Source organism: Panthera leo, chromosome B3, assembly GCF_018350215.1.
Source record: "Panthera leo isolate Ple1 chromosome B3, P.leo_Ple1_pat1.1, whole genome shotgun sequence".
In the NCBI taxonomy this organism is placed as follows: domain Eukaryota; kingdom Metazoa; phylum Chordata; class Mammalia; order Carnivora; family Felidae; genus Panthera; species Panthera leo.
In genome coordinates this window covers 37718117-37736439 of record NC_056684.1, presented here as the reverse complement: position 1 = coordinate 37736439, position 18323 = coordinate 37718117, and the positions used below count along the sequence as shown (strand labels likewise).

Here is an 18323-nt window from a genome sequence, read left to right as displayed (position 1 = left end):
TAGCCTTCCTTCAGTTTTTAAAGTTCTCCACACCAACCCCGTTTAGTCATACTCCAGTGACACTTTACCCTGGATACATGTCATGATTGACATAAGCAGAATTTTTCTGATTTTCAGCTGTCCCTGAAAGTTTTAGTTCTTTTTTTTTTTTTAATTTTTTTTTTTTAATGTTTATTTATTTTTGAGACAGAGAGAGACAGAGCATGAACGGGGGAGGGTCAGAGAGAGAGGGAGACACAGAATCTGAAACAGGCTCCAGGCTCTGTGCCGTCAGCACAGAGCCCGACACGGGGCTCGAACTCACGGACCGTGAGATCATGACCTGAGCCGAAGTCAGACGCTTAACCGACTGAGCCACTCAGGTGCCCCTGAAAGTTTTAGTTCTTTATCGGGGCCCTGTTCATATTCTGTACACACAACACACACACACACACACACACACACACACACACCAACTGAAAAACAAACCAATAACCTCAACATCCTCAAAAATACAGTGTTGAAGCTTTGGCTGTCACGTTGTGAAAAGCAGTTGTATTATGTTCCCGGCCAACATGGTTTTTGTACATTTAAAAACTGCAGGTCTTATCTTACCCTATGTTTCCTTTCAACAGATGAGGACGAGGACGGTGATCGGATTACAGTGAGAAGTGATGAAGAAATGGAGGCAATGCTGTCATATGTAAGTATACTACAAATGAGGACTGTTTTTCAAAACGTTAATGTAGTTGAGGATGCTGCTTCTTGGCATGGGGAAGATCTGAAAGTAAATCACAGTTACCATAACATTTTTATGTATGACATACAGGGTTCTCAAGGATTTCCTTACGTGAAAGTTAAGGATGTTCTTTTCAAAAGACACTTACTGATCATATCATGAACATTAAGAATAATGCATCTTAATGACTTTTGCATTAGGTATGGTGCAGACTAAATGGACTATCAATTTCCTGTATTTTTTATGCAGTACTTAAAGTAACGGCTCATTAAAAATGAACCCCTGGGCTCTAAAAAATTTTTCAAAATCTACTTTCAACTGGAGATCTCTTTCACCCTTCCAAACAGACTATGGTTATAATGTAGCTGCAGGCTTGGTATGGATACACGGTTTAAAAATGTATTCTCAGTTATTTTATGCACTAAAATAACTCTTCCTCCCTCCCTCTTTCTTCCACCCCAGAATGAATAGGGTTACTTACTGACTCAAAGTGATTTGAATATATACTGAATGACTTTTATGTTTCAAATTTCAGTGAACATTTGCATTAGTGTTTGTCTCAGGACTGAAGTAGATAAACAAGAGAAAAGGGTATATTTCTAAAACTTTAATACTCAGCTTGACAAACCCAGCTATGATGGAGGGGCATTGCTTTTCTGAGCCCTGATTTATGCTGTCTTCTTATTTTGTTTTATTTCCTCTTACTCATTTTTTTCTATTTTATCTGAATTTGTAATCTGTTTACGAAACCTTCTCTAGTGGCCTGGTGGAAAGAGCACTGGACCCGAAGTCAGGAGACCACTGCTCTTCTCTGGCTTGCTGGCCTTAGGCAAATCACTTAACCTTTCTGTGCTATAGTTGCCTCATCTGTCAATTGTGGATAATAATACTTGTCCTTTCTACTGCACAGGGTCATTGTAATGATCAAATGGGATAATAGATGTGAAAGCCCTTTGGAAAGTTAAAAGTTCTATACAAATGCAAAGTAGTATTCTGGTGGAAATGATGGAGTCAGGGCCCTTGCTGGTCAGTGAGACTCTAATCTTAGCCAGCAGTGAGGCTGTAGGTTTTTGATGGACCTCAACTTCAACCAGGATATTGTTTCATTGTGATGAAAACTGTAAAATATCTGTATGGGTTTCCGCCAATAGTTTTAATTTAGGGTAGGAGGAAAGAGAACAAGAAGGATGGCATGATTAACAGAGCGTTGCATTCAGACCAGCACAGAGTAGGAAAAGTCAATTTCCCATTGACTTCCCATTAACTTATTTGAGAGTCTTTGTGCACGGAGAATTTAGAGCAGGGCTCATCAGTACCTTGAAGGGCAGAGTAGGGTTGTCTGCTGAAATGTCTAGCACTGGTATTGATAGATTGGCTAACTCTCCTGAGAATGTGACATGCTTATATTTAGAAAACACACACGTACAGATGGGTTCTAGTTTTTTCACATACATCCATTGCAGAGAGTACATTGCTGACATCAGTGTACTTTTATTATGTCTCTGACATAACCACACGCAAAGGTGTGCTTTCAAAAGCGTTCTTTTGGGAAGATCTGACAAATTGTGCTTTGTGAGAAATGTTACTGCATGTGACCACAGTGATGATAATCGTTTCTGTTTCTAAGTGCCTACTATATATATACTAGATGCCTAACGTATTTTATTTTCTTTGGTTTTAATAATGACTCTGTGAGGTAGATACTATAATCCCTACGTTTTAGCTGAGGAAGCCATGGTTAAGAAGTATGCCCAAGGTCTTAGAGCTAGCATGAATGTGAATGTGGAATTTAAGTCCAGCCTCTCCTCATGCGAAAGCTCATGCTATGGAGGGTGTTTCATGCTGTTTCTGTCCCATCCACCTCCTTGCACATTAGTGTGGGAATCTTTCTGTCATCCTCGTTACTAAATTCTGAATGATTTGTGTGTAGGGCGTACCTTAGTTGAGCTATCTGTAGTATATATTCCTTTTGATTTATGCTTATTTTTTCAAATGCAGTATTTATTTTTGTGTTGTAGGAAAATATTAGAGTTATGTAACTGTCCTTAAACTTAAAAAGTTTCTGAGATTTCTTTAGAGCCACTTTTTAGTCTGAAAGAAATCATCCAGCTCATTGACCTCCAAATCTGTGGATTTCGTGAATGAATCAATTTTTATTTTCGCATTGGAGGGCAGACACTGGCATCGTCACCTTTTATTTTGCCAAATAAACACATTAACAAAATAAACTAATAAAAATTGCCTACTGTTAACCATCATTTTACTAACAAATAGAGTCATTTAAAGGTTAGAAATGGTGGGCAATGCATAATCTCAAAAGTAAAGGTGACCATTAAAGTGAGTCAATTTAGGGGCACCTGGCTGGCTCAGTTGGGGGAGTGTGCTTGTGGGTTCAAGCCCTACGTTGGGTGTAGAGATTACTTAAAAATAAAATAAGATACAATAAAATAAAATAAAATAAAATAAAATAAAATAAAATAAAATAAAATAAATAATAAAGTGAGTAAATTTAGTTTTAGGTAAAACACATTACATTTTTTTTTCTTCTTATTTTTTTAAATTGAAGTATAGTCAGCATACAATGTTATATTAGTTTCAGGTGTACAACATAGTGAACTGATATTCTTCTTTATTGTTTTTCTTAATTTTTTAATGCTTATTTATATTTCACGGATAGAACATGAGCAGGGAAGGGTTAGAGAGAGGGGGAGCCACAGAATCTGAAGCAGGCTCCAGGCTCTGAGCTCTCAGCACAGAGCCCGACACAGGGGCTCAAACTTTGTAGCCATGAGATCCTGACCTGAGACGCTTAACTGACTGAGCCACCCAGGCGCCTCAATATTCTTCTTTTTTTAAATAAATCCTTATTCAGTTTTGAGAGAGACAGAGAGTGGGGGAGGGGCAAAGGAAGAGGGGGACAGAGGACCCAAAGTGGGATCCGCACTGACAGCAGCACGCCCCTCGCGGGCCTCGAACTGTGTGATGATGACCTGAGCTGAAGTCGGATGCTCAAATGACTGAGCCACTCAGGTGCCCCAATAGTCTTTACTTTTAGTGGATGGCGAAGACGTTTTTATGAACTGGCAGTGGCCCGTGCATTGTGGTCTGGCTGATCAGGTCCAGGTTTTCTCATTAATTCACTTAAATATTTATAGCCGGGAATCTGAAGTCCTCAAAGAATTTTAACTTATGTTCTTGTCTTCTGATTCTAAATGTTTGAGCAAAATCTTTTTAAATGAAAATGAAAATATCCCTGAGAGAGATAATAAGCTTTAAGTCGTTTAAAGCCTAAATGGATTTCCTTTTCCTCTTATCTATTGAGATAGCCCTACCATCCTGTTCGCTTTATGTGTTCTGTTTATGTAGAGTTGGGCTCTGAATAAACATTTAAAAAATAGAGAGTAGGGGAGCCTCTTCCTCAAAAAGCGCACAAAACATTGGTTGGCTGCCATTTTGATCTGTCTTGGTTCTTATGATTGAAATTCCTTTGGGTTCCAATTTGTCCTAAGGAGAACCGTTTGGGCCTAATGTCACAATAGATTTTGGTTGAGGGGCGCCTGGATGGCTCAGTCGGTTGGGCATCAGGCTTCGGCTCAGGTCGTGATCTCATAGTGTAGGTTTAAGCCTCGCATCCAGCTCTGCGTAGAGAGTGGAGCCTGCTTCGTGTTCTGTGTCTCCCTCTCTCTCCCTGCCCCTCCCCCGCTCATGCTCTGGCTCCCTCTCTCTCTCTCTCTCTCTCTTTCTCTCAAAGCTATATAAACATTTTAAAAATTAAAAAAAAAAAAAAAAGATTTTGGTTGATAGTCCTCAGTCGCTGATCTATTAGGAAAAACTTGCATGGTCTCTACTCTTTCGGTTCATTTTGACCCTGAAAAAATTTTTGAATCCAGGATCTGGGTGGTGGCATAGGGGAGATACTGAGAGATGAGCACATATTTTCTGTAAAGTGCACCTTAGTTTTTCTTGTCAAATTTAATAAATTTTCAGTCCCCTTAGTATTTCTTTAAAATCCATAGAGGGAAAACAAAAGTAGAGACACGTTTACCAGAAATCCCTTAATCATTCTTTTTCACTGATTACAAAGGGTAAATGAATAAACAGCTTGGATCTCTGAATAGAATTAAAAAGAAAATTTGCAATGTCTGGGTTGGAACTTGCAAAATTACTTTCTTCTCCCTTGAATGCAGGCATTTTCTGGCTTTGGGCCAACGGAAGCATAAGTTTTTATCAGTAATTTAAATAGATTTTCGTATTAGACCTGAAAATGTTGCCTTTTTAATTGAAAACTTATCAATTATTTAAATTGCTAGCAGCCTTAGGCTGTTAATTTTATGTGTGCCATAATAATGGCATACAGTGGTTTTTGATACATGTGACACAGAGTATCGCATCGTGGTAAGGATTTGTCATGACAATAAGTTGTCGTGTGCTGTTAAATAATAACCAACATATTAAACCCAAGTCTGTTGTCACACATTAGTACCATTTTATGTAAGTTATTTAGAAGTTGTATTCTTTTCTTCATTAGATATATTTTTAAGAGATAATGAGAAGAAAACAAAGCTATAATAAATTGTCTTTTAAGAAAATGTAAAGTAATTTGGTCTCCAAGGAGATATTTAATGTATTGAGAGAATCCAGCAGCCAAGTGTTATTACAGCACCATTGTGATCGCTCTCTGCGTTTTGTTATGAGTTTGTGTTAATCAACAATCTGTTTTTATAGCGTAGTTTCTTGTAAGTTATGTTGTTAGAATATTCCACTTCTGGGATCATGGCTTTTCCTCTGACACTATTGTATCTTTTTAATTCCTCCATAAAGTATTTTTTTAATTAGAATCTGAAATGCTTTATTAGGAAAAAAAGTACACCCAACCTACATATTCTGAAAACTAAATACCTGATCATTGCCAATTATTTAAAGGACCTTGTTAAATATTCCCTTACTATGGTTTACTGTTGTTGTTGTTGTTGTTGATGTTCTTGTTTCCCCCTCTCATTTTCTGGGAAGATTAAAGACGGAATGTTGCTTCTCTCCTTCCGTCTTTTTGTATTCGTTGTCTGGCAGAGCTGGCTTCATTTCCTTTCAGCATCAAACAGCAGTGCTGGGCCTTGTTTATTGATTCATGTGAAGCTTTATCTATCACTGAGACCTGGTTATAGGAGCGGGTTATTTTAAAGTTAACCTCTGCTTTTGGGTGACCTTTCATTAAGAAACCCAGCAGTACATCTTGCGTTTGTAAATGGATTCATACTTGTTTCTGCTAAATCCTGTGTCTGGTACAGGATTTATTACACCCAGTTCTCTCGATACCGAGAGGCTTGTATGAGTGGAGCACAGTATTAACAAGAGTAATTTTCTTCATTTTGCCCATTCTGTCTCTTTATACCATTTTTCCACATTGCCAGAAGAGTATGGGACAAGTTTAACTGTAATGCCTCCCATTATGCAGAGACCTTGTGTTTTACTGGAGTGTAAGTATTCCCTTTGGTATACTTGACCATAGTGTACCTTTTTAGATGTTGGGTACCATGAGGGAAAATACTCCTTGACCTCTGTAGCACCTTGTAAATTGGGATATGATTAGCTTTATCCAAGTATATATAATTTGGAGATTGCCTCTAAAATCATGCAGTTACCCAAGTAGAGTTGGAAGGAAGGGAGCCTTAGAAGTCTTGTCCAACTGTTTCATTTTGTAGATAAGGAAAATGAGGCCCACAGAGGTCAGATTCAGTTGGAGGTCAAGTTGCCAGTGAATGGGAAGACTCTTCAGTGTCTTTACTCCTGGTGGTTTGAAATGATGTTTTTGTTTTGGCGTCTGTTGAGGTCCTGCTGAGGAAGCTTTGCAAATACTTCTTTTTTCCTGATATCAAAAAAGAATGCTGTTTACTGGAATGTTAGTGTGCCTGAGTTTGAATAGGAATGTAGAAAATACTTTGTGGGCTTTTGAAATTTTAAAGATTTCATCCGTATCTATAGGCTGAGTTTTACCACAAAATTTGTTGCCCACTTAGGAGTTGAACATTTAACAGCATCAGGGCCTTTGCTGTTGGGAAGTTTTCTTCAAAGACCAAGAGGTTGGAAGCTCATTTTCCACCTGGTGCATTTCAATATGCTCCATGTTAAGTAGGCTCTGCTTTGAACTTACTTTGTACCAGCAAAATCAGCTCAGTCTTCGGTGAGTGGCTGGCTCCCTACAAGTGTGGCTCACCCACACAACGGTCATGCAGCGTGTTCTCCTGGGAGGGTGGGGAAGTGGTACAAACAGTGAGCGAGCTGAACCAAAGGAAATAAATACATAGTTTTGGAAATTCCTCTTTTTTTCTTAACTTAAAAAATGACATTCTCTAAGCTGTATAATATCTTGCTTTCTCATCCTAGTCAAAGAATAAAACTTTTGTTCAGAGGCAGATTATTTTAACTCCCTTCTCTGTGTTGCTTGGGACATGTGGATGCCTGTGAAATAGTGACAAACATGCGGTAGCTGCTTAGTTAGCTCCGTTAGCCCCTGTTGTGAAATATCTTGGGGCATCTTTGCTTGTGAGGAACAGAAGCATACTGGAGTTTTCATCAGAACAAGGGGCTTATGTGGCTCTGGAAGCAAAGGAAATCTCCAGCCAGCACAAGCAGGCCTCAGCGGGGGTGCCACCAGGGCACTCTGGGGTGCTTTGGACCACCAGTGTTTTGTCATTAGCATGGCTTTAGTTCATCTCCGTGGAGGGCTCAGCGTAGGCTATGGGCTGTCTGGTTCCTCTGGGGTCCCGTGTCCAGGCAGTTGGCGTGAGGCAGTAGAGCCGTGCGGTACCTCAGTTAGCCCCTTGGGGGGGCTCTGGCTTGGAGCTTGTCTTCAAAGGAGATGTGGGCTGCAGGGGAATGATGGACCTCTAGCAGTCGGACTGCTTTGGGGCATACCCAGTTGACTAGGCCCTTGTTGGCAGCTCTTAAGGAACCTCTGTTCTCTTAGGGCCATTCTTACGGGAAACAAGAGGGATATTTTCTACATATATCTGAAACATCAATGTAAATATGCTACAACACAGTAGGGTTAGAGAGATTCAGTAAATTATCAATCTAGGCAATGTGTCCAAAAAGGTATAAATTTAAGTAATAGAAAATTTCAAAACAAGTTGCTTCTTTCTATGTTTCTCTGTTACTGTTACTTATTATATGTTCTTTACTCATTCCCGTCTGCCTTTTTATTTATTCTTTTTTTTTTTTTTTTTTGGAAAGAGAGAGAGCGAGCACACACACGAGTGCACAAGTGGGGGAAGTGTAGAAGGAGAGGGAGGACCCCCCGATGCAGGGCTCAATCTCATGACTGTGAGATCATGACCTGAGCTGAAATCAAGAGTCAGGTGCTTAACAGACTTAGTCAGGCGCCCCTATTGATTCATTTTTTAATAGAAGTTGAGGGGCACCTGGGTGGCTCAGTAGGTTAAGTGTCCAACTCTTAGTTTTGGCTCAGGTCATGATCTCGTGGTTCGTGAGGTTGGGCCCCATGCCGGACTCTGTGCTGACAGTGCGGAGCCTGGTTGGGATTCTCTCTCTCCCCTCTCTCTCTGCCCCTCCTCACCTCGTGTGCTGTCTGTCTGTCTGTCTCTCTCTTTTAAAATAAATGAACTTTAAAAAAGTAATAGAAGTTGAGCAGTAGGCTGGATCTTTATCAAGCATTCTTGGAAATGGATGGCTAAATAAAGTGTGAGAGAATGTCATATTTGGCCTGCTCCCTGCATGGCCTGATGATCCTGTTTTAAATTTTTTTTTTTTATGTTTATTCATTTTTGAAAGACAGAGAGATAGAGCACGAGCAGGAGTGGGGCGGAGAGAAAGGGGGACACAGAATCCGAAGCAGGCTCTAGGCTCTGAGCTGTCAGCACAGAGCCCGACACAGGGCTTGAACTCACAAACCATGAGATCATGACCTGAGCTGAAGTCGGATGCTCAACCGACTGAGCCACCCAGGCGCCCCTGATGATCCTGTTTTAAGTGGCAGATTCCCTTATCTGTGGGGGATAAGATCCAGGATCCCCTCCCCCCCACCCCGTGCAGGCCTGTGACTGTGGATAGTACCAAGCCCTATATATACCATGTCTTTTCTATGCATACATATCTGTGGTAAAGTTTCATTTAAAATTAGGCATAGCAGGTGATTCACAACAATAACTAATAATAAAATAGAACAGTTACAACAATATACTACAGTGAAAGTTATGTGAATGTGGTCTCTCTCTCTCAAAATACCTGATTGTACTATACTCACACTTCTTGTGATGCCAAGAGTTGATAAAATGCCTACATGATGGGATGAAGTGAGGTGAATGACGTAGGCGTTGTGACCTAGTGTTAGGTTACTATTGACCTTCTGACAGTATGTCAGAAAGAGGATCATTTGTTTCCGGACTGCCTTTGACCACAGGTAACTGAAACCATGGAAAGTGAAACCACAGATAAGGGGGGACTACGGTATTTAAACTTCTTCTTTAGAAGTGCAGCAGAATTGCTGCAGCCTAGAAATCAGATGAAAGGTTAGTGTAGACACTGCCCCATGCTAACCATGTGGATTACTCTGAAAGCTCCATCCAGGAGGTTCCTACAAGTTTTGGACCCATTGCTGAATACAAATTTAAACTCCTTCTGCCAACACACATTACCTTAAACTTAGCCAAGTTGAAGTTCATCTGCCATCGGCTATCCAAACCTCTTTTAAGACCATCTGGGGCTCCCTAATGTCCTTTACGGTTTTACTATTCAAAACAAACAGTGTTATCATTAAGTGTGGCCAACTTACTGTCTTTTTCACTTCCAAATCATTAATAAATGCATCCATCCAATAACATTAGCCTATAAATAGGCCCCAGAGTTGTTCCCTGTTGACCTTTTCACTGTAAGACTTTTCATTGTGATTTTCTTTCTCATCATCTAATCTGTCCGTGACCATGTGGGGACCCTTGGTCTAGAGTCCAAGGAAGAGCGTGTGTACGTTGTAGTACCTCAAGGCAGGGGCAGTGAGCTATTGAGAAGTGGGGGGATCTGAAGCCAGATCCGTAAATGCAGTTATTAATTTGGTATTCAACCAATAGATTAGTTTATATGTTATTTTTGACTGCTGGAGCAATTGTGTGCTTCCTAAGAGGTCAGCGTCCATAGAAGGAAAGCCTCTCAATGTAAAGTATAAGAAATAACCAAAAGAAAGTGTAACTGAGGACGCACTAAGTAGTGTTCTAATTGAATTTGTATCCATTTAACAGAGTTCAGGTTGTTGGGCTCTTCACTGGGAAAACTAATAAATTAACTATGGACTGCAAATAGTTGGTTAGTTTATTGATTATTGCTGTAATTACTGACTGAGCTACCTATAATGGGGTATGCTTGCAGTATTGACTGAACAGGAATGTGAAAATTTTATCATGAGTAGGAAAAAACCAGCATACTTATTCCTCATAGGTTGAAACACTGTACTGTTAGAAGGTATGTTAAGGAGAGGTTTAGGAAACTGTTCTGTTACGTGTATAGAAAAATAATGTATAAACCTGATTTGATGCGATTTGATATCTAAGACTTGCCACCGAGTAAGTTAGGAGGTATGAGCAATGAAATGAGCTGCCACGTCTCTATCAGCTCCACGTCTGCCTCCTTCCCGTAAACATTTGTGGAGCACTCTTATGTGTCAGGCACAGTGCTGGGCACTGTACAGCGTCACTTCTTAGGTTTTTAGGGACACAGGCCTATTTGAAAATGTGAGGAAAGTTGTTTATTCTCTTCCCAAAAAATTGACACAATGCAATGTTTCACATATAATTTCAGGAATTTGAAGGCTCTCCTAAGGCCCATATAGACTCCAGTTTAATACCTCCGCAAGATACAAGAGGTATTACAAGACACTAAAATACACAAGACAGGGCCCCTGCCCGTGATTAACTTCCAGAAGAAAAATAGACATGATTCCTTATAATACCCTTTTAATTATTTTATTATTTATAGTACTGTAGTAATGGAGGGAAAGGGAGGGGCACTGACTCAGCCTTGATAAGCAGTTCGTTAAATCTACCTCTGTACTTGGTCTAACAGTGATCTTGTTTGGGGTTTCTATGTTACCCTATTGTTACGAACGCTTCTCTTCTATGTACTGTTGCCTGGAAGGGGGAGATTCATAGCCCTGTGCCCTATTTCAAGATTCTTTACAGGTACTTTATAGAAGGGTTCCCATATACTGCTTCCTTTGATTTGATCTTCTTAATACCTTTACGAGGTGAGCAAGGCAGTTATTGTCCCTATTTTTATAGCTGAGGCTACTGACGCACATAGTGGGTGCCTTTCTTAAGGTCACACAACCAGTAAACGTAGAGCTAGGACCTGAGATCACTCACTGATTTGCTCACTTATTTGTACAGCCAGTTTTTTTAAAAAATTTTTTTTTAACGTTTATTTATTTTTGAGACAGAGAGAGACAGAGCATGAATGGGGGGGATCAGAGAGAGAGGGAGACACAGAATCCGAAACAGGCTCCAGGCTCTGAGCGGTCAGCACAGAGCCTGACGCGGGGCTCGAACTCACGGGCCGCGAGATCATGACCTGAGCCGAAGTCGGCCGCTCAACTGACTGAGCCACCCAGGCGCCCCTGTACAGCCAGTTTTATACTATAAATACGTATGGGATAGCAGCTATGTGGCCAAGTGCTATGCTAGGTGGTGCAGGTACAGTGAACATATAGTTCATTCCTTCAAGGAGCCCATGGTCCATTCAGGGAGATTAACAAAAAAGCCAACAGTGTTCAATGTGGGAGGATATGAAAACTCATAATTGCCAGGGAGAGTGATAAGTGCTCTAATATGCTTAAGTGTTAGGTGCTCTGTGAGTACAAGAAGGAGCACCTGGTGTAGCTTTGGGGACAGAGGAGGCTTCCTGAAGAAGGTGGTGTCTGGATGGAGTAAGCTGGGACAAAGGGACAGGGAAGAGAGAACAGTGTGTCAGAGGCTCAGGTGTAAGGGCAGCTGGTGCATTCAGGAGGAGCTACCTGGGATTCAGTGTAGAACAGACAGGGAGGCAGGAAGGGTATGACATGAGATTGGGAAAGAAGGTGGGCTAGACTATGGAGGGCCCAACCTTGGGGAATTGAGAAGCTAGGAAGATGTAGGGTTAATAAAACCGGTGTTGATTAAGTATGGGGAAGAAGGAAAGAGAGGTGGTCTGGCTTACCTGCAGCTATCTGGCTTGGGAAACTAGGTCATTGTGATGTCATTGACCGAGACAGGGAGCCCAGGTGGTGGAAGATGGGTCTAGGGCACGAGGGAGGGTGTGAAAGGTAGAGACCTGTTGAATTCGAGAGGCCTCTGGATAACCAGTTTGGTATGTTCCGAATCTTAGGAGAGAGATTTGGGCTGGAAATAAAGATTTGTGATTCATCAGCTCCTAATTAGTCTCAATGACTCCTCTGGTAATTGAAACCTTTGAAGTGGCTGAAGTTAACTCAAGGAGAGTATAAAATAAGAAGAGAAGGTTGATGAAAAACCATGGGGAGCTCCAGCATTTAAAGGAGGGGAGGAGAAAGAACCACTTACAGGAGACTGAGTTGAGTGGGCAGAGAAGGAGGAGGAAAACCAGAGGGGGTGCTGAGGAGGGAGGGAGAGGTCACCCGTCAGCGCGGTGCCATGTGTCCCCAGTGTGTGAAAAGATCGGTGACATGGCTGAACCCAAACAGGGTGTAACTAAAGAAGCCACTCTCCCCACCAGCTCAGCAGTCTGCCCAATAGCCCAATTTCTTTAAATGTTTTGAGGTATGAGAAATAAGAGGTAACTGACCTTTGGACTCTTAAATAGTAAACATACATTTTATGTTCTGAGTACACGAAAGAAGTATTTTTGTTGCTGTTGTTTACCGATAAACCTTTTGTTTCATCTATGAACGATACTCCCAGGACAGGATAGGGTTGTGAGAAATTAAATGAATAAACAGAAATAGCTCGTATTGAGCCTAGTACACAGTAGGTGGTCTATAAGTGGTTGTGTATGTGTGCGTATCTCCCTATGTCTCTGTCTCTCTCTCTTTTAATAGAGAACTTGTGCCTTGTAAAATGAAACGGTGCTGTTTGGGAACTCAAGTTTTTTATATGACAGATTTCCATGAAGACAAAAAATGTTGTAATTATTGACTGAATTGTGCTGTTGGAATTAGAATTAGGTTCATAACAAATAGGAACACTGTTTGATAAACTTGCAAACAAAACAAGCCAAGAATTGTACTTGCTATCCCCTCGTTGAATCTGGCCCTCTGTTTCAAATTAATTAGATTTTTGGATAACTGTGCTAAACTTTGTCACATCCTTATTAAAATTGTTTAAGGATTTTGAGGAACATCTCAGAGGGACTCAAACTAATCTGAGTCTGGTACTGGAGATTCCATTAGCAATCACAAAACTGATTAATCTTTTACTCCGTTAGCTTATTGATTATTGCTGCAATTACTGCACGTAACGGATTCTGCCAGGAACACCAGCAGAAAACACATTTTATGACTGCTGCTGAGGTACTCAGTCTGAGCACGATATTTTGTACTTTTTACACATAGCTATTTTTGTATTTTTAACTGGGAACACTTCTATTCAGAAAGTGCTGTTGTTTCAATGGTAAGAGGTTCACTTTTTAATTTCTCAAACACCAAGAATACATTACAGTTGGCAAAGTGCCTTCAGAAATTTCTCTTGCTGCTGTCTCGTTTGGAACTTCACGGCCACCCTGTATAATGGACCAGCTATCTTTACTCTCATTTGGAGGAAACAAGGGTTAGGTAGCAGAATCAGAATTATTTCAGTCAGTAAATATTTATTGAACACCTGCTATTATGCAGCTCTGTGTTAGGGATAATAAGAGCCAGGATAGGATTATAAAGATTACGTTTAGGAAGTTATTTGGATAGCTTCAGATTATGCCCCCATTAATGTTAAAATGGTCACTGTTACTTTGCTGTCCAAGCCATGTTAAGTGTCTTGGCATAGGGGCACTTGGGTGGCTCAGTTGGTTAAGCTTCTGACTTCAGTTCAGGTCATGATCTCACAGCTTGTGAGTTGGAGCCCCCGCGTCGGGCTCTGTGCTGACAGCTCAGAGCCTGGAGCCTGCTTCGGATTCTGTGTCTCCCTCTCTCTCACTGCCCCTCCTCCGCTTGCACTGTCTCTCTCTCAAAAATAAATAAACATTAAAAAAAATTTTTTTTAAGTATCTTGGCATGTAAGATTTAGCTTTTTATTTGTTTGGGTTTTCTTCTTCAATTTGGTTTGGACTGTTAGAAGTCATTGCTTGTTTTATCACTATTGAGAACAAAATTGGAAAGGCTCTCTTTAAAAGGAGAATGTCTAAAAACACTGAGAGATTGCCTGGATCTGGAAATCCCTTGCTCCCCAGCTTCAGTGCTAGCCTGTCTGCCCCTCAAGTGAGTCTCCTGGCACTCCTCTGGCTGTGTAGCATCTTCGTAATCTGAGGGGCGGCAACTATTTCCTTGCCCAACTTATGTGCTGGGGAATGGCCACTCCCCACATCGGGGCCCTGTGAGTCCCCCAAGTGCCTTGCTCGTCTCACTGGGCAGCACAGGCGCACACACGGCCTGTCAGGACTGCTCTGGGCCGGGAGGTACGCGTGGCCCCGTGCCATATCTTCGTCCCTTCGAGAACGCTCGGTATGCTGCAGCCTGAGCTCTTAGGCCTGGTGCCTCTTTGCCAGCCCCACCCTGGCCCTCACAGGGCCTGCTCCTCAGAGTTGCTTGTCTGGAGTGGGCCCAAGCCATGGGTTTAATTACCACCCTTTACGGTGTGCTTCTGATGCTGAATTACTTTGCTATATGGATCACAAGATTCTCTGTTAATACAAACAGAGATCAAACCCGGTATTTCAGCAGGAAAAAAAAATGTCCCTTGGATTTGGAAGAACTGTGGAAAACAAAAAGGAAATGCTAACTACTTGCTTTACAGATACTGGCAAGTGGCACACTTAATATCATTACTGTGACTGTGTTAAAGGTAGCATAAAGAGATGGTTATACGTGGCCGAAAAATTTGTGCAATGGTTATAAACGTATGTATAGTTTGCCAGTTGATTTGGCACAGGTCTGAAATGAAAGGGAAACCAAATTTATTTATTTATTTTAGGAGGCAAATAAATAAAGTTGGAAAACAGGTCAATTTCATGCATGCAAGGTTTTATAGTAGGAAAAAATGCATTGCACCTGTTCTGACCCTTTACATTTGAGGTTATTTGTTTTCAAACTTGACCCCAAGCACCAGTTTCAGACAACTCTATAATTAATTTGTTAGACAAAGCATAAAGATATTTTATTCGTTTTGATTTCTAGGACTGTAGTGAAGTAGTAACTGAAATTACTAACCTATTGTACATAGCAGTTAATTAAAGAAAAGCATTAACTATAGGAGAACACCGCCACTGCTGTTGTCTTGTATCAGTATAAAAAGGCAGTAATTTTTTTGACAGCCACTGATTGGAAAGTTGCTTGCAGCCTTCCAGAACCAAGGGGGTACATGCTGTGGATCAATAACCGGCAAATTTCCCATTAAAAAGAATACCTGAGCAATGTTCCAAATAGCCACTGGCATCTTAATTTTCCATGGAAACCTCAAATACTTGTGTGCCGAGGACAAGTCATTTTTGGACAATTTTTCCAGACTACTTGTTAACAGTTATTGCTGTCCCAAAAGGTTGACAGCCTACATGATTGATATTTCATTTACTTGTCATCACTGTTTGAGTAATGGCGAGCGGTTTATTTCTGTGGTTTTAAGGAATATAGTCTCCTGAATGACATTCGCCTTGGTATGTATTCCAGAGCGTGTGTCACACATGTTTATGCCGTGTGTATCTAGGCTTCTCCGTCCACAGAAGGAGAGGATCAGTTTCCTTTACAGTTTGAAAGCCTTGGAGAGGAGGATACACTTGTATCAGCCCACAGCTATCAAAAATTCACTTCACTTTGTTTGTTTTCAGGACAAAGAGCCTTAGATTGTTAACTTGTGATTCCCAAGATGATGTAGAATCACATAATTCCCTTTATTTTGTAAAAAAAACAAAAACAGAAACAAAACCCTTGATTTTGTAATGATTTTAACGTACGTAAAAGCACTAGGAAGATGTGTCTGTGTCTGCTAAAGAAGACTTTTTTGGAATGTCAGCAAGTAATGATTATCAAGGAAGAATGTCTCCCAAATGTGGCAGTTACATAACGTGTATGTGGTTTTAATATAGAAACAGCAAGAATGAAAGGAGAGTTCTGCTCTGTGTGTGACAACCCACAAAACACAAAATCAGTTGTTTTCATCGTTGACATTTTCTACTTTGTTATTTGTCACGTGGTAAAAGAAGTGAGGGCACAGAAACCGTCTCCAAGTTCGGTGGACATATGCTCACCAATTAGCAGATTAAGGAAAATGGGAATCAGACCATAATATAACCTGGTGGATGAATTTGTGTTTATGAAGGAGTGTGAAAGCTTTTTCACTTGGAACTTTATGTTTTGTGCCCAGAATTTTAAAGTGAAATTTGATCTGTGCTAAAGTGTTTAAAAGACTGAAGCATGAAAGGTATGTTTGCTTAAAACTGGGCTACCTTTCTGTCATATTAATCCTGTCATCTTTGGACAGGTCATACCTTGTTTGCTTTTTCCACAGTCTATGATTTAGATTCCCGTTGTGTGTACATTTTTAACACAAATATGTATAATGTTTGATCTGCCGGGCACACAGGTCCAGGGTAGGTGGGAAGTGTCTTCATTTTGCTTTGCAAAACCCAGAGAAAAGAACAAGAAGCAATTTGAGAAGTTTCCACTGAAAAGCTTTTTGTGTCATTTTTAATACATGTCATTTTCAAAATATTTCTTGAAATCAAATAGTAAATTCTTAATCAACATTTTTACTTTTAAAAACAAACGACAAAGTGGAGGGTAGCATTATACTGGACTTTCAATGCTGAATATAGTCGTTTTTATGTGCAAATAGGACAAAGTATTCTCAAGGCTGATATGTATATACCAGCAATTTACAAAAGTACTATGAATTAAACAACCCATAAGTGTCTGTTCCAGTATTCATACATTACTGAGTAATCTCTTTCTATAATCTCTTTGCAGTATTATTCCACAGTAATGGAACAGCAAGTAAATGGACAGTTAATAGAGCCTCTGCAGATATTTCCAAGAGGTAATGTTGAACAAATTCTAATCAACAATGATTATTTCAGTAAACTGTTTCATCAACAGTTATGTTTTCCAAAGGTTTAAATGCACATAACATGATGTTTAGCTCTTAATTTGAAAAAACAAAAGAAGTATTCATTATCGTGGGGATTGCAGGCTGTATTATAGTTATGGCAGATAAAATATCTAATTTACTAGAGTAAATTAAACTAACTAGATTGTTTTTTGTTTTTGAAGTACATACTTACATTCGCTTAAAGAACTCTTTGGGGGTCCACATGGTTTCTAAACCAAGGCAAATGAATGACTTTAATTTCGGATATTTATAAATTGTGGCTCATGATGGTAGCCAAAGCTGCTGTTGAGGAGAAAGCTTTCAGCTAGTGCAGAAGCGAAGATGTACTGTGGGGTTTTAGGAGAGAAATTTTGATAATGTTTAGTCCTTGGTTTTTTGGGGTGACATTTTCCAAATAATGGAAAATCTTCATAAATAGGAATTTAATTGTCAAGTCTCCCAAAAATATTAGCTGATGAGAGTAAGTTTTGGTGAATCACCAAGTCAATTAATATTCCTTTTTTTCTTTTAGATTGGCAGTACTAGCCGCCTATCTGATATGATTGATCAACTGTATATTAATGTTTCCTCAAAATTCGAAAAATAGTAGGGGCGCCTCAGTGGCTCAGCCGGTTGAGCATCCAACTTTGGCTCGGGTCTCACGGTTCATGAGTTTGAGCCCCACATCGATTGGGCTCAGGGCTGACGGTGGGGAGCCTGCTTGGGATTCTCTTTCTTTCCCTCTCTGCCCCTCCCCCACTTGCACATATGCACGCTCGTGTGCATGCACTCTCTCAAAATAAATAAACTTAAAAATTTTTGTATCATAGTAGAAAAGAACAGTTTAATTATGTAAACCATTAAGTCTTTCACGCATGATACCTTGTCCCACTTGGAATTCATATTTTTTTAACTGATGGAGCAGATAAGGAAATGCTCCAACTTTTTTAGAAATAACTTAATGCTAAGTGAAATAAGCCATGCAGAGAAAGACAGATACCATACCATATGTTTTCACTCTTATGTGGATCCTGAGAAACTTAACAGAAACCCATGGGGGAAGGGAAGGAAAAAAAAAAAAAAAAAAAGAGGTTAGAGAGGGAGAGAGCCAAAGCATAAGAGACTCTTAAAAACTGAGAACAAACTGAGGGTTGATGGGGGGTGGGAGGGAGGGGAGGGTAGGTGATTGGTATTGAAGAGGGCATCTTTTGGGATGAGCACTGGGTGTTGTATGGAAACCAATTTGACAATAAATTTCATATATTAAAAAAAAAAAAATTAAAAATTAAAAAAAAAGAAATAATCTTGTCTTTGTCAACTGATACTGTACAGATAATCGTGGTATGGGTTTTTCAGTTAAC

At 40.2% G+C, this 18323-nt stretch overlaps 1 protein-coding gene and 1 long non-coding RNA gene across 24 annotated transcripts in view; one reads left to right on the top strand and one right to left on the bottom strand.

The window, feature by feature from the left end:
• LOC122221880 overlaps window positions 1-10563 on the bottom strand; it is a 47447-nt gene extending 36884 nt beyond the window's left edge. For 4 of the 7 annotated variants that reach the window (XR_006203492.1, XR_006203491.1, XR_006203493.1 and 1 more), the window contains exons 1-2: window positions 9370-10563; window positions 595-760 (exon numbers count right to left, since the gene is read on the bottom strand). This is a non-coding gene — a long non-coding RNA (uncharacterized LOC122221880). The remainder of the gene's footprint in view (window positions 1-594; window positions 761-9369) is intronic. The other 3 variants (XR_006203494.1, XR_006203495.1, XR_006203489.1) reach the window with 2 other exon arrangements.
• The window catches only part of MAP2K5 (mitogen-activated protein kinase kinase 5), a 270688-nt gene that overhangs the window by 21650 nt on the left and 230715 nt on the right, over window positions 1-18323 (top strand). For all 17 annotated transcript variants that reach the window (XM_042941603.1, XM_042941608.1, XM_042941602.1 and 14 more), the window contains exons 3-4: window positions 615-682; window positions 16842-16911. In XM_042941603.1, coding sequence (XP_042797537.1) covers window positions 615-682; window positions 16842-16911 — 138 coding nt within the window. The remainder of the gene's footprint in view (window positions 1-614; window positions 683-16841; window positions 16912-18323) is intronic.